The sequence below is a fragment of the Telmatherina bonti genome (assembly GCF_933228915.1).
Source record: "Telmatherina bonti genome assembly, chromosome: 9".
Lineage (NCBI taxonomy): Eukaryota > Metazoa > Chordata > Actinopteri > Atheriniformes > Telmatherinidae > Telmatherina > Telmatherina bonti.
The window spans coordinates 19,513,659-19,535,793 of NC_136627.1; the positions used below are offsets into that span (position 1 = coordinate 19,513,659).

The 22,135-nt window shown below is 37.3% G+C and overlaps 1 protein-coding gene across 2 annotated transcripts in view; it reads left to right on the plus strand.

Moving 5' to 3' along the window:
• The window catches only part of dync2h1 (dynein cytoplasmic 2 heavy chain 1), a gene marked incomplete at both ends in the record, with an annotated part of 106,450 nt that overhangs the window by 42,951 nt on the left and 41,364 nt on the right, over positions 1–22,135 (plus strand). Inside the window, 14 exons of one of the 2 annotated variants that reach the window (XM_079246788.1) lie at positions 822–948; positions 1,896–2,037; positions 2,965–3,074; positions 4,882–4,980; positions 5,525–5,648; positions 7,099–7,262; positions 7,564–7,683; positions 8,899–9,033; positions 10,803–10,946; positions 14,174–14,263; positions 18,197–18,262; positions 18,375–18,425; positions 18,520–18,573; positions 18,848–18,979. In XM_079246788.1, coding sequence (XP_079102914.1) covers positions 822–948; positions 1,896–2,037; positions 2,965–3,074; positions 4,882–4,980; positions 5,525–5,648; positions 7,099–7,262; positions 7,564–7,683; positions 8,899–9,033; positions 10,803–10,946; positions 14,174–14,263; positions 18,197–18,262; positions 18,375–18,425; positions 18,520–18,573; positions 18,848–18,979 — 1,558 coding nt within the window. Of the gene's footprint in view, positions 1–821; positions 949–1,895; positions 2,038–2,964; positions 3,114–4,881; positions 4,981–5,524; positions 5,649–7,098; positions 7,263–7,563; positions 7,684–8,898; positions 9,034–10,802; positions 10,947–14,173; positions 14,264–18,196; positions 18,263–18,374; positions 18,426–18,519; positions 18,574–18,847; positions 18,980–22,135 lie in introns of both variants that reach the window. The other variant, XM_079246787.1, reaches the window with a different exon arrangement.

Sequence of the window (22,135 nt, forward strand, 5' to 3'; positions counted from 1 at the left end):
ACATAATCACCTTATAACTAAATGATGTCCCAGAGAATACATCTGTGATATGTTCAAGGAATATAAACCAAGCAGAGCTCTTTGATTCAAAGACCCGGGTCAACTAGTCCAGACTAAACATGGAGAAGCAGCATTTAGCTGTTAGGCTGCAAACAAGTGGAACAAACTATCAGTGGAAATTCAAAAAACTTTTAAATCCAAGTTAAAAACATTTCTTTTCTCATGTGCCTATCCATGACATGTGCACAGCACCTTATAATTAATTTTTACTTTTAATTATTTTAATATAATTTATTATATTAATTTCTGCGATGGACTGGCGAGCTGTCCAGGGTGTACCCTGCCTGTCGCCCAAAGCCGGCTGGGACAGGCTCCAGTTTCCCCGCGACCCTGAATTGGATTAAGCGGTTCAGAAAATGAATGAATGAATGAACAATATAATTTATGATTTTATTGGGATTTTGCTATTTGTGTTGTCTTTTATGTTTTTGTTTTTGTTTTACACCATCTGTAATGCTTTTAATTTTTCATGTAAAGCACTTTGAATTGTCTTGTACACAAAAGGGGCGATACACATAAACTTGCCTTGCCTTTCTTCTTCTCAGAACCTCTCCTTCTTAGCTTCTTTGTCACAGTTTCTGTAAGATGCAGAGATCAGTTCTATTTTCAGTTTCTCAAATGGCGCTACATGCTGACAATGTATCTGATGTGTCACTGGCAAAAAGAAAGAAACATTGGTCACAGTGTAGAAATCTCAGACAATCCACATATAACAGTTTTCTAAGTACTGATGTCTGCCCCTTAACTTATTTTCACCTCAGGTTTCAGTGTCATACAGCAGAAGCTGCTAAGCTAGAGGCTGAGGTCTCAAAGGCTCAGGATACGATCACTGCAGCCCAGCAGCTCATATCACAACTGGATGGAGAACACACACGTTGGAACGCACAGGTAGTTTGATGTATGGGTGTCTTGATATGTGTATCCTTGTGGGTGAGTTTACAAATGCACTCCAAAGGGGGCTCATTTGCCATGTAGGAGCAACAGGAGGTATCGGTGTCAGTCAGTGTGGTTGTGTGTGTGTGTGAGTATGTGGATCCTGCTGCATTGAGTCCCCTCTGGCTTTTTTTACTCCTCTGTACAGCATCTGTCTGCGCCTTAATTAAAACACTCAATCTCCTGCTGACACACTCACTCTCACACACACACACACACCCCCGCTTGCTCACTCTCATGGCCTTGCTTAAGGCCTGCACCGGAAAGCATCTTTACTCTCTACTCACGTATTTCCATACACACACCAAAACTCTTTTGCATACTCTAAAGTAGCTGCGGATTGCTGTGTGTTAATGCCTTTGAGCTATTTAGCTGCCTCTAAGGAAGGGGGAACTGTACAAAGATAAAAGTGCACCGCTACAAAGCAAGTGCTGCAGAAACAGATGTTTAAGTTGGAGTATAGAAGGCGATTGTGGGGTGCGTCACAGTATTAATGCAGCAGACAAGAGATTACAAGGTCCTGTAAACCTGCAACTTGTGAGATGTGGACATGCAAGGGCCCCAAGGCTTAGCATTACTTTAATTTGAATTTATTCACCAAAGATATGCATGCACATTTGTTGTCCTCTGACATGCCACTGTGGTACCTCAAAGGAATTCTGATCAGCTCTGTAGTAATGCCAATGCTCTCAGCTCATGCAAGTGTGTTGAGGTCATTTTATTCCCTTGTTTCCCTCCTCTTCTTTTATCCTTGCCTTTCTTTATATTCTAACATCGGAGTCCTTCCAGATCCCCACTGCACCCTTGTCTAATTTCTTTCAATTTTTTTTTTTGGCGTACATTATTCACTTAACATGTCTGCCCACCCCTCAGTCTCTTTTCTCTTGTCTGTTTCTTTTCAGATGTCTGAGATAAAGAACGAGTTAGACACACTCCCTGTCAGGACACTGCTTGCTGCAGCCTTCATCACCTATCTGTCTGCTGCGCCTGAAGACCGTAGAAAACACTGTCTGGACACATGGATGGATCAATCTGTACTACAGAGTAAACCAATAATACCATCTTTTAACACACAGGCACCAACATATGCAGACCTTTGTACCTAACAGCCTGTACAAACACCACACGTGCACACGACCCAGTGCACTGCGTAGTCACATATGGTATTCACACTTTTAGGTTATATGGTTAATCCAATGAGTTCATGATTGGATTATTGTAAAAGTAGGGTGTTAACATACTGTAGTTGGCTCACGGTTTTACTGATTAACTAGTATCTCTGCTGTTATTCATTAATGTATTATTTTTTTATGCAGTTTATTCCAATTAGGGGTTGTGGGGAAGCTGGAGCCAATCCCAGCAATCAGCACGTGAAAAACAGGGTACATTTTGGACAGGTTGCCAGTTGACAGCAAACATAAAGAGACAAGAAACCATTTGTGCTCACACTCCCTCCTATGGAGAATTTAGAGTGACCAGTGACCTACTATTAATACGTTTGGAAGATGGGAGGAAGCTGGAGTACCGGGAAAGGTCCCATGATATACAGGGGGATAATGTTAAACATTTGCGGTTGTGATAATGTTTAATAATAAATGTCATTATTTGACTTGAATAATGCAATACCTCCTCTAAAAACTGACACAATCACTAAAGCATATTTGATTGTCGTGGTTTTATATCGCATCATATTTTTAATTATTACACATCAGGCACTAAACCACTAAAATACATCTGCTCATCTGTAGTATTCTTCCTGCAAAAGAAATCTATAAATGTTTGCACTACAAGCACAACTTCCGTCAGCAGTCATAAACTGATGCCATGATTAGCTAGAGAGTTAGACTTAAGGTTCAGAATGATTACAGCAATATGATAGGGCCATTCTGTGTTTTCTTTCTCTTTTTTTTTTTCCAAATCTAAGTGCCACAAATAAACACTGTTTTTGCTTTTTTTTTTGTTTGTTTTCAGAGTTTGACTTGCGGTCGTTTTTGTGCTCGGAAAGTGAACAGCTGATCTGGAAGAGTCAAGGACTGCCATCAGACGACCTCTCCATGGAGAACGCCCTGGTTATACTGCAGGTTGGGCTGAATGTTTTTAGCGACCTCTCTTTAGCAGCAGTGAGCTTTGGGTGCCCCTGAGCTTATTGATTCAACAGTTTTCCTCCCTCAGCTTATCTTTACAAATTAGCAAAAAAAAGCTCATGCTGAAAGATTTTTGAGGATGCTCTCCGTTGTCCAGGCATTTCCCTTTTGTTCATGTGAAACACTTCTCACGTTTACATGTTTCAGTTTTTAACTCAAACACAACAACTTCCAAAACCGGCTATATTCTTGCTGTTTGTATATATCCCACACTTTAGAGGTGTCACTGTAAAATATAGTCTGTAGTAACCACCTCTCATGCTCTGGCATATATGGCTTTTTAACTAAAACCTAAAGAAATGGTGACAAAAGGCTGGTTGGCAATCTTTGCTTAGCATAAAAGAAAAAAAAAAAACAGGATTGTCGATTGCTGTTCATAAGCCCACATAGATACAGGCTATGGAGTGTATCCATTCTGTTTAAAACAGCATGTAAAAGGCTTTTGAGTCAAAACTGGACCCAGTTATTCCATATTCTCTGTCATTATTCTGTTTGACTGGTTTATGTTGTGTTGTGGGAATACTATTTGAAATTAAGTCAAAGTACAAATTCACCTCCATGCATCTGTCCTCCATTTGTGTTTGTGTGTCTTTTTTTTTTTTTTTTTTATATCATTGCTGCCATCAGATAAATGCACTGAAATCACAGGTAAGAAGTTGTTCCAACACTCACCTCCATTTCCCAGTTTCTAGTAGCCTTTTGTTTGTCTTTACTGCTTCACATGCCGATGATGTCTGATAATTGTGTGAGAAATTCACAAGCATTCGTTAATTCACCAAAGATACTAACAGATGGAACATTCAACTATATATTTATAGTCTAGCAAGTTTAGCGTGGATTGTTTTTTCCTGAACTTTTTGTTTTGTTTTGATTGAACATCTCATAATGTGTATTTTTACTTATCTATCTGGTGTCCTTTTGTCCTTGTTCCCTTTCTTCTCTTAGCTTTTTCTTTCTTTTCCATTTACCTTTTCCCTTCTTTGTCTCCCAACCCTCTTGTCCTGCATTAATATGTACATTCAGCAACACAGAAATGTGAAAATAAGAATGATACTTAAGAGGGGCTCTATATCATAAAGCTCTTCTTAGCATAGCACATTTCTTCGACACAACACAGGAGCCAGATCACCATTCTCTGGCTATAATGCTGGACAGGACAAGTAAAAATGCCATTTTTGTTCATCGTTCTATTTCGACATCAAAGGCATCATGTATATTATATCCTTCTGCTTTGCCCAGATTGACAACAAGAGCTGAATGAGTTATATGCTGATCCTGTGATAAATTTTTAGGGTTTTTAAATAATCTATTTACTTTGTAAACATATTAATGATTTAATATGTCATTTGTTTGACTATTTTTTTTTATACTTTTTTTTTTTTATAACCCCTGTTTTGTAGAGTCAAATGTGTGTTTGCTGCATATGAAAGGTAAGAAAAGGAAGTAAAGCACAAGGAGGTAGACAAGTAAACATGTTTTGAAATAGGCTGGGATAGAGAATCCTTGAGCAAGAGACCGTGAAATAGAGGAGCACGTAATGACAGCAGAGTAGTGGACTTCATTCCTTTTGCTGGGATAGGAGTGATGCCAGTCGATAAGCAGGACAGCACTGCGACAGGACAGAACTACATGCATTCACACTCACCCGTCCTTTTACCCCAGAAAGTCAGCAGTTTTCTTTGTCAAACTATCCCAAATCAACATATCCTAAAATACAATGTGTTTTTTTATGTTATGTACTCAGAGTGTTGCCTGTCCATTCCTGATTGATCCATCATCCCGAGCTACCGAGTGGTTATCCACACATCTCAAGGAACACAAATTAGAAATTATCAATCAACAGGTAAACACACATTTACACAAATCTTATATTTTAATAGCCATTTACACTAGTGGTTTGGTTTCTTCAGTTCAATTAGCCCTAAACCTAAACTTATCAAATTCCTGCATGAGGCTGTGAAGTTAACATTTTTTTGATGTGATTTAATAAAATCCGGTTGGATCTGTCATTTAGTCCACAAGTACACTCTTACCATTTTAGTTATCTGCTGCTTGACCTATGTTTAGGCTATCTATACCTTTCCTTTAAGCTCTTCCATTGATTTTATAATTACTTTCAGCAGTATGAAATTGTATTACTCATTACTTAATGATTAATAGCATCATTAATCACCAAAACAAAGAAGTAATTTTGTTTGAGTATTGGTTTATTCTCCATACTGGGATCCGGATGTGACTCATGGACCCTTTTCACAAGTCATAACAAGTCTGTTTTGACACAAAATCCATAGTACAAGTGCACATCCTTGATCAACAAAGGTTGTACTTTGGTTCTGATTGCTGTAAACAAATCAAAATGTGTGTGTCTGTGTACCTACTCTTTATAGGATAGCAACTTCCTGACATCCCTGGAGCTGGCAGTGAGATTTGGAAAAACGCTAATAATCCAGGAGATGGATGGTGTTGAACCTGTGCTCTATCCGTTGCTAAGGAGGGATCTCATCGCACAGGGTACTTGCACAAACCCACCAACTCGGGGTAGACACAGACACGTTTATAGTCAGGAGCTGAATCTTTACCTCTTTCAGCTGTTTGTGATCATGGCTTAGTAACCTAACAATTAATGTTAATCATTTAATTGGTGCATGGATTTTACACACACACACACACACACACACACACACACACACACACACACACACACACACACACACACACACATATATATATATATATATAAACTCCTTATTGTTGCTGCAGTTTGTTGCATTTTTCCTTTAAGGCAACAAACTCCTCGTGCTCCTTCAGGTGATGGCAACCCACATCCTTTATAACGTTGCAGATGTTGATTTTGTCCGCATTCTGCCAAATTTCTATTAGCTATGTCACTGATTTTCCAGTGGGATTTTCTCATGAGTAATGGTGCCACATTGTTGGCGTAATGCAAATACTAAATGTTAGCACAACAGTGATACAAGGGATGCTGCTTGACTTAAGACCCCGGTCCTTTTACTTTGGCAGAATCAGCGAGTGTTTTCAGCGCTAACGTCAGCATCGGCCCAACTCTAGAAATTAGATGGCTCACTGTAGCAGTGGTATTCCATATTTTGATGTCTTTTATATGAAAGATGTAGTTCCTTTGTGTGTCAGTTTCCATTATTTGCAGAGCAGAATAACACCCCTTAGAGAAATTATACCAGTTTTAGTCTAAAAATGTAATTTCTTGACTATCCCTGTGATACTCAGTCATTGTTCCTTGTGATTTATAAAATAAATATTTAAATAGAAAGAGCAAATAAGATTGAGTTTACATATATACACAACAACCCAATATTTCATACCCTGGTGTAGCCACATTTATTTGTCCACAGCTTCGTTATTGATGAACCATGTGTTCACACTGTACATTCTGCAAATACATCCATGGTAACATAAAAGATATGATTCAAGACACAATGTAACACATTGTTCACGACATGAAAACTCCTTTAAACTGTCCAGATTTTTAGCAAATAACAAAAACAGCAAAAAAAAAACCCCACTTAAAAAAGAAAAAAAAACCCTTACATTTGTGTGAAGTTTTCAAAATGTCTGATGTAACCAGTGAATATTTTTAAAATCTTGGTTTAGATAATTACATACGAGCTGCATACATATTAAAAAAAGGTCAGAAACATACCTGCGAAGATGAGAGTGATTCATAAGCCTCTGAGTCATCAAGGGAAAAGCGGCTGTCGATTTGAAGCTGCTTTTGAAAGCGTGGGGGCAGAGGAACTATGTAAAAGTCCAAGTTGTCTCTTAAAAGTGGAGCTTTAAAAGACGTTAAAAAAGAAACAACATAAAGGCATAGCATGGCAGACTTCTACAAGACTGAAAGGAAAGAGGAATGAAAGACTACATTTATAAATATTTCAGTGGAAATGTACAGATTAGGTGACTATGTGCACTCATCCCCCTGTAGGTCCTAGATATGTGGTTCAGATAGGAGACAAGATTATTGATTACAACGAGGACTTCCGTCTATTTCTGGCAACACGGAATCCCAGTCCCTTCATCCCTCCTGATGCTGCCTCTGTGGTTACAGAGGTCAACTTCACTACCACAAGGGCAGGGTTGCGAGGACAGGTATCCCCAGCTGACCCACACTCAAACACAAACACTCATGTTATCTACTCTGGCAAACCAGCCCATGGTCAATTTGTAAAATAAAAAAAGGCATTTACTGTGACTGTAGTTTAAAAATGTGCTGCAGATTATCATTTTTACAGCTGGTAGACTGACTTAATGCTTGTTGAGCAAAACCCAAGCGACTTTACTTTGGAAAGCACTTCAAACTATTTTTAGTTTGTACAAACTGTTTTAGTTATACTTGTGTCATGTTTCTGTAATCTCACTGTCTCCACTTGCCTGTTTGTGTCTGTATCAGCTGCTAGCTTTGACCATCCAGCAGGAGAAGCCAGAGTTGGAGACAGAAAAAACCAGATTACTGCAACAAGAAGAGGACAAGAAAATCCAGCTGGCTCAGTTGGAAGAATCTCTATTAGAGGTGCAGTTGCTGACATACAGCACACACATGCCATAAATATTTATTATGCATTGCTAAATGATGAGGTAACAATTGGTTAAGTCTGTACTGGACATCTCAGTGTTGCCAGTTTCCCCTGCAAGCCTGATGATGGTGTAGCAGACAGAGCAAGACTGTGTGCACAGAGCAAGCAGGAGTGGTTGTTAGTGCCGAGATCAGTTTCCATGCCCAGTGTGTCTGACGGAGGACTCCACCAGAGCCAGAAGCACCCCTGCCCGTTATTGATCGCATGTCTCTTTGGTGCAAGGAGAGTGCTTTTTCTCCTCCAACACACATCCACCTTGATCAGTTAGCTGCTTTAGAAGGCTTTCATGGCTGTACTCTGCTGTTCAGTTTTATGTGTTTGTGGACCTTTGTACATTAAACACTCAGAAATAATGTGATGATATTAAAGCTGACTAAAACATTTGCAACAGGAACCAGTATTTGCACACAATTACAAATCTACACAAACTTATTTAAGGACCTCTGGCTTAAAATTGATATACACTTTGCTTTTATTGAATTCCCCTATATGGTAATGAGAATGTGGAGCCAACACATCAGATTATTACTGCTCAAAAGGGTAAAAGAACTCGCTCTACTTCAAGCAAAGTCAAAACTTTTACACGTATAAACATTCACATACAGACACCTTCTCACATTTGTTGATGGACAATATGAAATATACTGTAAATGTTCAACATAAGGGTAATATTTTGTGCAGTCTAAGGGAAATTTGGACACACACACATGCACACACTCAAATAATGCCGAGAACCGGATGTCAGTGCTTCAGTGGTACTAGACGTGTAATTATTCTTGAATTGTAGGAGCATATTCGACTTGACATTTCCATGCTCCACTGGCTTCTCATCTGTTTTACTTGAATTTATTTGAATAAATTTTATCACTTCATTTTAGTGAATCGATTCCACAAGATTGTGAGGAAGTCACGGCACCCAAAGAGGTCTTATTTAAAATGAATTATAGATGCCTTACAGGAAGCTGTTACAGCGCAAACATCTCTTTCTCTCTCAGCTTTTATCAGATCACAGACATCAGTCAAATGACAGAAACATGACAACATATATTCTTCTTTAAAAGACCTAATGATGTGAATTCCTTAGCCATCATTATTCCTTCCTTCTTACTCATCCATTCCAGTTTGTATGTCTGTCTTTTTCTTCATGTCAGACTTTGGCAACAGCTCAAGGTAATATACTGGAGAACAGGGAGCTGATAGACAGTCTGAACCAGACCAAAGCCAGCAGTGCCCTCATCCAAGAGTCACTGGTGGAGTCACACAGACTGCAGGCATCCTTGGACCAGGTACTGTACGCCAAGCATGGATACAAGAACACACGCACACATGCTTGATCATTCACTCACACAATGTCAGTGTACCCTCCCCTACACTAAAAAAAAAAAAAAAGCTTTTTTTTTTTTTTAGATTTTCTGTATTTCAAGGGTGAATTTAAACATTGTTTAAACATTTAAACATTATTTAAACATTATTTTCCATTACTTTCTTACAGCCTTGTTTTCACTTTTTGATTGTTGATATAAATCAGGAAGTAACTAATACATATTTTTAGATATCATGTATGTATGAACCTTTAGTGGGTAAGTAATTAAAACTGATTGTAGCTACAACAGTTAAATTATATGAATGCATCAATAATAAACCAGTAAAATAGTAAATAATCTGGATTTCTTCGGATAAGTAGAAGTACTTAGATAAGTAATTTTGCTTGGGACACTTGAAGTATAGTTTTATGCTTATATTTCTATATGTTCACTTCAGTTGAATCCTAAACACAAAACTTTTACTTACTATAAAAGTTCAACCTGCAGGTTATCATGGCGTGTAGCGCTAACGAGAATATTCCTACCACTATTATCTCACCTTTTTGTCTCTAATATAGTTTTAGATAATCTTGACCTAGACATGACCTTTACCACCTTGCAAAAGGTAACATGCATTGCATCATGGTGGTAGTGAGTGGAAGTCAAATTTTACGGAAGAGTTGGATTGACATTCAACCTACAGTTGCATATGTTGCAACTCCACTTAGGGCTACAGGGCTGGACATTGTCCCTGTTTCTTTACAGAAATGTACATTTACCAACTGCAACGTCTTACACAGAGATTGTGAATCTTAACAGCACCAACTCCACAGCAGTACCAAAATGAAACTAGATAGATTCTTCTCATCTGCATGCCAGTCTGCAGCTCAAACCTGACATCCACAATCCAGTCAGAAATGATAATCATCTAATTATCTTGTTATAAAATGAGTTTATAAGGAACTGTGGTCCATCAAAGCCTAGAGAACAACAACATAACGTCGTACTTTGATGTTGTCGGATTGACAGACTGGACTTGTTTCAAAAGCTCGGCCAGTCTGTTCGAAACTTCAAACATTTTCACACTTCATGTCCTTCAATGTCTTCATTTGTCTCTGTTGAAGGAGTTGCAGTGCTGCTTGTTGTAGTGCTTATAACTAGAAAGTAACGCAACAATGTATTATATAACATATGTATTATATCCTATATTGTGTCTACTAATATCTACTATGATGTACAGTTTTTTTGTATTTGGACAATGACAAATACTTAAGCTCAAGAGCCAGTCACAAACTGCTGCAAATGTCAGACTACACAAGTGTAGAAGTGAGAATGTGTTGGGGATGCATTACAGCATCAAGCTCTAGGGTGCAGTGTTACACCAGGACTGATGTAGTACTTTTCTCTAAGTTGTTTCTATTTATTCATCATCTCTCTTCTGTTTCTTTCTCACATGCACCTCCTGTTATTCTCACATTTCCTGTTCCATCACATCTCATGCTGTCTGCTCTCCTTTTTCTTTCTCTCTTCATCCTTTTTTAAATATTTTTCTGTTGTCCTCCTCTGCATATCATCCCCATATCAATCGCTTTATCTGTCATCCGTCTGTTGTATATTATATGAATGTCAACATATGCGCTTCTTCTTTCTTCTGCCCTTCGATTTAATCTCTTCCGCTTTTTTTGTTCATCATGTTTGGGTGGTTGTATTTATTTTTTCATTCCCCCCATTACTTTCCTTCTTAATTCTAGGAGCGAGATGCCTACCTACCCCTTGCTGAGAGTGCAAGCAAGATGTATTTTGTCATCACAGACTTATCAAAGATCAACAACATGTACCGCTTCAGTCTCGCTTCTTTTCTCCGACTCTTCCAAAGGGCTCTTCAGGCCAAGAAGGTAACTGGATCCTGCAAAAAACACTTCTTACCAATAAATTGATAAACAGTTAAACAGTAATCCTCCATATAATTTTATCTAATATAATTCTTATATATTTAGTTTAGCCTTGAACTGAAGCAACAACCGCAGCACACATTTATGTTACTGTAGAAATAATTACCAAAATCAACATTCAAATATGTGGTCCTTTTATTTTTCTGTAATGATATCACATTCTTGATATAAAAGATACAACAGCTCCATGTCCTCACACAATAAAAGCCGGAGAAGACCATATTTTACACGGTTATTACGTCTGCCAAGGCCGGGCTTGTTGGTTTGTCTGATAGCAACCTACCTCAAGAAGTTATGAGCAGAGTTGGATAAACTCTCAGGAAATGGAACAAGGAGGTATTCTTGGATCTGGGAATTTTCAAAGGATTCTGTACTCCAGTATGGCGACATGGGGGTCATTTTGACATTAGAGCTTCAAGATGAAAAATAATGGCCACATTTTTTGGCAAAAAAAGTTAGTTACTCGGCAGAGGTCTTCGCTCTCTGAGTGCTTCTAGTTCTTTTATATGAAAAAGATTATATGCTCCCCGACAATAGATAAAAGTTAACTTTTTGTTTTTAAAAGTAACTGCATTTATCTAGAAGGTTTATCATTATCTTGTGACTGTCAACTCTTGTTTTAGCCCCTTGAATTTAGTGTTTATAACAAAGAAACCCTTATGTAGAGTTAACACCATGGAGGCTGTGTTTATTTAATTGTTCCTAGTTGAAGTGAGCCATGTCATATAAATGGCTGAAATGGCATAATGTTTAGTTTGTTGGATAGTTCGGCACTTTGGGGCAAATGCATTTCTACGAGGCTTGCTGAGAGAATGGGGAATTTGGAAGAAAACTAGTAGAGAAATCAGCGGAAATGGCTAGCCTCTCTCTGTCCTGCAGTAACAAATTATGGAACCTCAAAAGCTCACTGATTAACACTTTACTTCATGTTAGTAGAGTTGGTTGCCTGGTAACTGTTCAAAGGCAATACTCAATCAGCACAAACCCTCCATAATTTACTTCCTGTGAATTTCACAAAATGTCAAACTGTTTCTTACAACATCTATGTCCTCTGTTGGTTGGGTTGCTTAACTGACAGAGCAGCGCTCATCCTGTTGATGTCTACTGTATTATGTCCCTCACTGTGCTGAATAAATGCTCAGCGACCTTTATTAAAATGCAATCAAGCGTGGAAAGGACATTTCGTGTTGTTGGAATGGCAAAAATGTAATTATTCACAGTGTATATTTCACTTTCCCAAATATGTAGATGTAGAAAAGTGACATTGTTATTGTTTAGGCAGTTGTTTGTATTCGCTATAAGTTTTAATAATTCAAATTAGTATCACCATTATCCCTGCATTCATGCAGGGCTAATGTTTACTCTTAGTTTTATTGTGTTTTTGACCAAATAACCTTAACATCATGTAGTTATTTGGACTTTTTGAAGTAATATATTTCTTTATCAAATTAATTCCAGAATGACCTGTACCACTGCACAACACCACAGACTGGTTGTCATACTGCTGTTCTCCATCTGTGTCCTGAATACTGACTGATAACCAGAACACACACTTACAACACCGAGTTGTGACGTTGAGCACTAATTCTCCAAATCCTGTGTGGGTTGTCAGAGTCACTGCTATCATCCAGGAGTATCACCTGGCAGAAGCAGCTTGTCACAACCGTTGCATTTTTGCGTGAGAGTGAAGGGAGGCTTGTGGACACAATCAGCAACTGTGGTCAGAATAAGCCGATTCATAAACTCTGCATCCATTTTTGTCTTTTGGTTGTTTGTTGTATTGAGTGAGCAAGTTTAATTTGCCATGAGGTGCAGATGGTTCCTAAAATCTGGAAGAGGACTTCACTTTCTCACGGCTGACCTCACATACTCCTGTTTGCTTATACACCCAGATTCACATCGCCAAACACACAAAAAGCACACTCACTGTGCACTATATGCTTATGTCCTTTATTCTCAAAACCAAAACAAATCTTGCTCAGTCATATGAATTACAATTTTAAAAACGCTTCGTACACACCTTGACTGTACACATTTATAGCACTGGCAGCTGTACCTCAGGATGAAGAGCAGTTGTCTTTTAACCAGAAAGTTGGAGGATTGATTCCAGGCTTCACTTGACTACATGGGTAAAGACACTGAACCCTGCACAGCCCCTCGATGTGCCTAATGGGGTGTGAGTGTGTGTGAATGGGTAAATGTGAATTGTCTCCATATGGTCTACTGATGGAGACTCTCATCCTGGTTAATATTCCTTTGTCTTATCTTGGCTATTTTTTTCTCCGTCTTATGTGGCAAAGAGTATAGATGGTCCTCAATTTCGATGGAAAATGGCATACTGAATGATCCACAGTCGTCTGCTCGTTCCTCCTCATCTCCCTTGTATTTATAAATAATTCATTCTAAGCTACCAGGAGGAGTTCATTTAGATGCGATTGTGATTAGACTTTGGTAAAATACACATTTATGGAAGCAAAACTTGGATTTTGCTAATAAAAAAAACAAATTTGTTCCACACTGTACCTTTAGCTGTGTAAATTAAAAACAGCAATCAGGCGAGGATAAAAAATGTTTTTTTTTCTTTGGTTTATTACAATTTGCTCAAGCATATGAACATTCACAGTCTTCATGACATTTGAGTGATTTCATGTGAGGTCTTAGCTATCTATTAGGACCAAGATCATGCATAATGGTGGAGTTATTCTTGATTTAATTGGGGTTGGTCTGTTTAGGCAAACTACACCTTTAAAAACTGTTTAACAGATTAAAAGTCATAACTTCTTTTTGTTCCATATTGTAACCTTTTTCTAATGTTTTTTCATCCAACTTATTATATTTCAATTCCTGAGAGGCATGTAGTGCACCAGAGAAGGACAATGAAACTATGTGGGGAAACAAAACAAACAAGGACAAGTAAAGTGAATGTTTTTGCTGCTGTCTTACAATTATGAGACGTCAAAACCTCCCTGATGTGACAGAAACAAAGGGTACTTTTATTTGAATGCAGCTCAAATCTAAATCACATTTAGCTTGAAAAAAAGGATTACGCACACAAACACAGCAAGTAAACCCCCCGAATCTCATTATTATCCATGTCTAATATAATCTCACATAGGTTAATGGTCTGTGCTATTTAACCTACTAAATCTATGCATTTGTGTACAATTTAGGAAGAAGAGAATACCGAAGCCAGGATTGCTGCTCTGGAGGCCAACCTGAAGAATATGGTGTATGAATATGTCTGTCGGTCTCTTTTCAAGGTATTGAACACAGAAAATCTGAACATCCCTGTCGCCACTCTGATGATGTGTTCAAGTCAGGAGTGGGTTTTACTGCAAGGGAAGCATTCTCTTTACTGGAAGGTCAGAAATGTCTCCACTACAGAGACGTTCCTTCGCCAAGAACCTTTCAGAATTTATGTCACCTTGTTTTAGTTCAGCAGCTACAGTTTCACATATTGTAGCATATTCTAAACTAAAGCAAGATGTGGACAAAAGGGCATTACGGTAATTCTCCTCCACTACCATCATAATCTGATATGTTTAGTTTCCCAGCAGAAAAAAACAGCAGTTTTACAGAGACTAAAACTTAGTTTGCCTCTGTAATTAGTAATGAAGCTGGTTAGTTTTACCTTCGGCAGATATACTACATATTTTGAGGCAGTTCATAGTATAATTCTTACACAGTATTTAAAGCAAAAGACATAGTCAGATATCTGTAAGATACATTTACTCTCTCTGACAATGTAACTGCTGCAGGAACACTAATGAAGTGTCAAATATTGAACCACAAAGCAATCATTGCATCGATTGCACGGTGAATGTTAAGCGTAATTTCTTTATTTGTGTGTTTGTTTGTGCATGGATTGCCTGTTTGGTGACTGGGAATTTCAAACAGTCAAAACAGCTGTTAATTGCAGATCACATAACAAATTTGCTCAGCTGCTACACCCAAACACACATGCAGACATGTCGACATCAGCCAGGTTATTAACAGAGAGGAAATACTGGACTAGATTATCAGTGCTTCTGTCACTGTGTGTGTGTGTGTGTGTGTGTGCATGTGTGTGTGTGTGTGCGTGTGTGTGTGTGTGTGTGTGCGCGCGCTGCATAAGAGATAACTTTGAACAGCAGAGAGGAGGAATGGCAGAGGCCAATGAACAGATAAATATGGATCGCGAGTGAGAAAGGACAAAAGTGAGAGAAGCTTAAATGGGAGGAAACAGAAGAATGGAGTTAAAGGAGAGGAAGCTCAACGGAAGGAAAAAACTCTTAATGCAAATCTTTCTAAAAAAGAATTGTTATAGAATTTATTTATTTTACATGTCATTCAGAGGCACTCAGACTGCTTCTTGTTACATTGTTGACATAAAACTGCTTCTGCTTAATAAGATATTGTCTTAGTATTAGTAGAAATGTCATATGTGTGTTTCTCTGCCAAATATACATTTCAAGGTTGTGGCATTGCACTTAAAATCTGCTGTTTATTCATTTTGTTTAGCTTAAAGTCTGCTACTCTTAGGAGGATTTGTGCATTTATTTATTTTCCACTTTATTTTCTTTGCATAAATAGGTTTCCTGCATTTTCTTTTTTCATTTCTTGAGATACATTCAATTCAGAAATAGTTGGTGGATTTTTTTATTTTTTTAACTGAAACAACTGTCAGAAATCAGATGCACGCACTGTGATTTTTGTGTCTTTTCACAGTTTTTCCCTTTGGCACATCAGTGTACATTCATGAGATCAAAGTTTTGGAGTAAAACATTTTCACAGTAGTTTGAGTAGTACTGATGTGCTGCAGCATGACATATTCCTGGTTTTACTGTCTGCAGAGGGTCCTTTTCTGTCACGCTGACACTAACTTCTGGCTTTCTGTCAGAAATATACACGCACACTCTCAAAATCACACTGACACTTTTTTTTTTTTTATCAGACTCATCATATGCCTGATGTTGTGTTTAGCTGCATTTGGTGTAATGTTGGTGGATGATAAGCAAGTTGGCAGCTTGGCTGAAATCATGCAGAGTTTGGATCAAGAGATGAATCATGCAGAGGGTCGAAAAGAGGGCATGACAGTGTAGAGCTTTGGTCTAAATCTAACCTGAAGATTAAACCCACAGCAGGTTCTACATTTGGTCTGTGAAAGTAAGGAGTGTATTAGATGATTACCAGCAGTTTGGTGTAGAATATGTAGAAATTGAAAATTCTGTTCATCAAATTGAAAATACTCAAATATAACGACCTATTAAAATTCAAGATTCTTCAAATCATGTACAAAGTTAAAAATTGCCAACTACCCAACAGCATCCAAAAGCTTCTTCAGTTAAGAGGGAGTATATATGGCCTGAGAGGAACATACATGTTTAAAAAACCAGCTGTGAGAACAAATGCTAAAATTGTATTTCTTCGAGAAGAGTTCAACTCTGAAACAGCTGCAGTGAAGAAATAAAAACATGTCATTCAATAGGAAAATTTAAACAAATGATAAAAGATGAGATACTTCAAAGTTATGAGGCAAATATGGATGGAAATGAATGTATATTGTATATTATGATTTATTGTGTGTATTACCACTATTCATTGTTTAAGTTTTATTGTAATGTAATGTCCATTAATTTTCAGAGATCCTGTAAAATGTAAGGGTATTATTTATGAGGGGGTTTTGGACCAGATAAGTGTTCATCTTCTTCCAAGACCCTTTTTTAACTTAAGAAGCTTGTTTTGTTTGTTGTAATGACTATTTGTTCTGTTTTTAATGTTTGTTTTTTTTAGTTCAAAATAAATTTTTAATTATAATTTTAAAAAAAAACCAAAACATTTACTATCTTACAATAAAGGCAGTTTGATTTTTTAATTGTATAATATTGTAGGTTTACATCTCCCCTTATTCTACTCTGTTTAGCTACCCAGTTGTCCACCATAGTGTAAAAAAAAACAAAAAACAAAAAAAACCATCATCCTCATCATTTAATGGCACTCATAGTCTACAGCTCACCAGAGCTGGAGCTGCTGGGAGGGAAACGTATAAAAGTAACAAGTGCACCTAAGGTGTGAAAGACTCTGAAACCTATAATTTACCCTGGAAAAAGATAAACTGTGTGGGTGTGACTGTAGGTGTATGCTCACAGGTTGTGAAAAGGCTTTGACACAAAGATGTCATGGGTCATAGGGTTTGGTGTTAGTTTCCCCCCAATGGCTTGTCTTCCACTTACACATAAGATTGAACACTCAGTTACACTCGGAAGATCTTCAGCGCCATTTCTCAGGCTTTTCTCTGTAATACATAAACCTGAACTATCTCATTTAATCTCTAGATGCTGATGTTCAATGCATGCTATCTGGTTTGTTATCACAGTTCAAGTAACCACCCAGCGAATAAAATCTGAATGATTGCAGCCACAATGGTAGCCAAAGAGAAATGATCTGCCTTACCTGTCCGATTCAATACGTAGAGATTATTCCAACTACTACAAAAGAGCCAAACTGGTTTTGTTGATGTAGTTGTTTATTGTTACTTTACAAAACACACTATGGAGATATGTTAATCACTATCATGCTTGCCAGACAGTTGCTAAGTGTATAAAATGACATTTACATAAATTTGCATGACAACCACAGACGTAATGTGTCTGTATAGATACTGACCTGAATAGGCACATTACTAGTTTGATGTTAGTTGACAGTCACTGTATAGGCTTTGAAGACATTTATGTACTGCAATTTGTTGCCCTTTTATATAGCAGAGGTCAATTAAAAAACTGAGATAATTTAGAAAAGAATACATTAACAACATTAGGCTTTACTGTTTCAGGAGAAATCTCATGGATGCTGCTCTTGGCTTCTTTCTGTGTGGGGGTGGGATAAGCATCTTGATTAATGGCTGCATCTGTTATTTCTATTCAGATTCTACCAGCAGATGTGAAAGGCAGTGAGGGAGGCACAGCCAGGGAGTGTTTAGGGATGATGCAGCAGCCTCTGCAGTGCTTCAAGTCCCTGGGGCTTTTTTTTTCTTTTTCTTTTTGTCCAGTTCTAACATTCTTTTACAAATTCTGCTGGCTCAGATACATAACATAAGAAAAAAATATATCCCTAACATGTAGACAAACCTCATTATTTCTTTATTTTTTAGTTTGGACAAAGCAGAATAACATCTTGTCTTATTATCAATGAATATTTCTTCTTGTCTGTTTTAGGCCGACCAGCTGATGTTTGCAATGCACTTTGTAAAAGGCATGTACCCCCAGCTTTTCCAGGAAAATGTGAGTTTTGTTAAATCTCTGTTTTTGGTCATTACTGATTTTAATGATAGAGAAAAGATGTTTTTGCTTTGAACACACCAAATGTCATCCATGACTCTGCTTGTTGTTGCAGGAGTGGGATGTCTTCATTGGCTCTGTTGTAGGAGACATGTTTAAGAAAGAGGCAAGTTTTTTTTTTTTTTTTTTTTTTTTTTTTTTTGTAAATCAGACAGCAGAAAACACATTGTTACGTCCTTAACAACTTTTCTTTTTAACAGGAGTTCCCATCTTGGATTGATCAGGAACGGCACGGAGCAGTGGGCATTTTAAAAGTAAGCACACTGAAATGTACCAATGTACCTTTTGTCCGATGTTAAAATTCTTCTTGTTAAAATTGCTTACATTCTTTCACTGTTGATTGTAAAAAAGCAAAAACAGTGCAGAAAAACAGACATTTGAATGTTGTTTTCAATAAAATCCATCACTAGAACTATTTAAAATTAGTCAAGATCAGATGTCAGTCATCCTTACTGAGCAAAAGATGATATCTACTCATGTAATGTGATGTCTCTCATCCTTTTAACTTTTACCAACTCTCTTTTGCAGTTTACATTCCCAGCTCTCTACCAGTCGCTGTGTTTGAGCAACTCAGACCTTTGGCTGTCCTTCTTGCAAAGCTCACAGTGTGAACAGGAAATCCCATCCTCCATTGCCAAGAAGATTACTCTCTTCCAGCAGGTCAGCTTTCACTCATATCCTTCACTTGGTGGCACTGAAACTCTATTCTATTCTTCTAAATTTTTGGGTTTAAGATAAACTTTTTAAATTTATCAACTTCTTGTTGATAAATTTTTCTGCTATGATTTAGTTAAACACACTGTAAAATGTTGTGAATTTCTAATTAGAGTGCAGTAGAGCTGTATCAGTTATCAGTTTGGTTATTTTCTATTCTTTTTTTACTGTTTTGAATTGAAATAGAATCAAATGCCTTTTTTTCAGAATTAGCTATTGAATTGAAATAGAATCAAATGTCTTTTTTTCAGAATTAGCTAGACCTTGAGTTTACGTTATTAATGCCTTTGTCGACTATTTGATGCAGTCATCCACTAGAATCCATTTAAATTGAAAATGTTGCTTTTTGAGGCAAATATTGTTTTGCTATTAAAATGTAATTAATCAAGACTAATTCATAATTAAGCTTATAATTAATTAGATTTTTTTTGTTAATCGAGTTCCACTCCTAGATTTAGGATTTGCATGAAATGTAAAATGTGCTCATACATACCAGTTGAACGGATCTGAAAAGTTTCTGTGGTAAATGTGGATTTACAAGACAATTCAACTTTATCTTTATTAGTATAGCGGCACTTTACAACAATGTTGTCACAGGGCACTTTACATACACGAATCAACATACAAATCATTTCGAGCCAATTCATACATATCCTATAATAGAAACCAACTGATATCATCGAGTCATGACTTCGATCCAATCCCCCATCCTGAGCATCCATGCAGCGACAGTGGGAAGGAAAAAAACCCCTTTAACAGGAAAAAAACCTCCGGCAGAACCCGGCTCAGGGAGGGCAGCCATCTGCCTCGACTGGTTGGGGTGGAGACGACAGGAAAGACAGATCAACATGTACAATTGCACTTAATCAGGAAGACCTGCGGAAAAAAGGAGAAATAAGTTAGAGATGGCAATATTGGCATATATTTATACATTAATATATTAGAGTAAAAGAGCAATGTACTTCTCAGTGCATCAGGTAACATCCCCATTGCTACATAAGTAAAGGTTGGCTAGACTACCTATACCTATACCATAACTATAAGCGCAATGAGCATAACCTGGATAGTTGGGTCCCGTACATGCAGGCTCCAACTCAGGAGATGCTCATATCCTAACTATAAGAACCATGAAAAAGTAAGGTTTTCAGCTTGATCTTAAAGGTGTGGAGGGAGTCAGCCTCCCAAACCCACCGTGGGAGCTGGTTCCATATGAAAGGAGCCTGATAGCTAAAGGCCCTTCTTCCCATAGTACTCTTTGAGACTCTAGGAACCACCAGCAAACCTGCAGTCTGAGAGCGCAGTGCTCTATTTGGAATATATGGAACAAGATGCCCCTAATTTTTGCAATATTACGCAGGTGGAAGAAGCCGGTTTGAGAAACCTGTTTTAAATGTGAGCTAAAAGACAAGTCCTGGTCAATAATGACTCCAAGATTTCTCACAGTGGTACTGGAGGCCAGATTAATGCCATCCAGATTAATTACATAACTGGATAATTTTGTTCTAAGTTTTTCAGGCCCGAAGATAACAACCTCTGTCTTGTCTGAGTTTAAAAGGAGAAAATTCAGAGTCATCCAGGTCTTGATGTCTGCAAGACATCTTTGTAATCTAAGAAACTGATTGGTTTCATCTGGCTTCATGGAAAGGTAGATCTGAGTGTCATCCACATAGCAATGAAAATTTATACCATGCTGCCTTATGATATTTCCAAAGGGAAGCATGTATAAAGTGAAAAGTGTTGGTCCAAGTACAGAACCCTGAGAAACTCCATAACTTACCCTGGTGTGTGAGGAAGACTCATCATTTACATTTACAAACTGAAATCTATCAGATAAATATGACTAGAACCAGTCTAATGCGGTCCCTTTAATCCCAATAACATGTTCCAGCCTCTGTAGCAGAATATTGTGATCAATAGTGTCGAATGCAGCACTGAGATCTAAAAGAATGAGTACAGACAGAAGTCCTTTATCTGAGGCCATGAGAAGATCATTACTGACTTTCACCAGCGCTGTCTCTGTACTATGATGAGCTCTAAGTCCTGACTGAAACTCGTCAAACAGATTGCTTCTGCTCAGATAGTTGGGTTGAAACTGTTTTCTCAAGAATTTTAGACAAGAATGGGAGATTAGATATTGGTCTATAATTAGCTAAAACTCCTGGATCTAGAGTTGGTTTTTTAAGCAAAGGTTTAATTACAGCTGTCTTAAAATATTGAGGTACATATCCTATAAATAGAGATGACTTGATCAGGTCCAGTACAGATGTATTGATGAAGAAACATATTTCCTTTTTTTTTTTTTTTTTTTTTTTTTTTAATAATAATAAAAAAAAAATTAATAAAAAAATAATAATTTTTAATTAAAAAAAAAAAAAAAAAGGAAATATGTTTCTTCATCAATACATCTGTACTGGACCTGATCAAGTCATCTCTATTTATGGGATATGTACCTCAATATTTCAAGACAGCTGTAATTAAACCTTTGCTTTAAAAAAAAAAAAAAAAAAGAAACATATTTCCTTGAATAATCTGTTTAGGATGGGGTCTAAAACACAGGTTGAAGGTTTAGATGAAGCTATTATGTTGGTTAAGACAGACAAGCAACCATGTGCACTGCAAACATTCTGGCAGTGACTACGTGTCTTTTGTAATTTATTAAAAAAGCTGTCTGATAAAAGTAAAATTTCAGATAAATCTTCACTGTAATGGTTTGAGATTGATTAAAGATTTAGCTAATCTCAGTACAAAGTTCAGTTGTGCTTCACATTTACATTGTAGATTATGCACTTAAATAATTAAATCCAGTCAACTCAGAGCCTTTGAGAGTTTGACAGTGTCATTGAAACCTACAATCTTTCAATTGCTACGTTTACATGGGAGTTTTAAATCCTGTTTAATTCCGAATAAAAGTTAATTTCGCTTTAAACAGATGAAAAACAACCATGTAAAACACTTAATTCCTAATGCAAATCTGTATTTGGAATTAAACTTAATTCCGATGTAAGTAGCTGGTTTATTCACATTTTAATTCCAAACTATTTAATTACTCTGTCATGTAAACTTTAATTCCGCTCTAAGTTAATTTCGGTCGTTCTGCACATG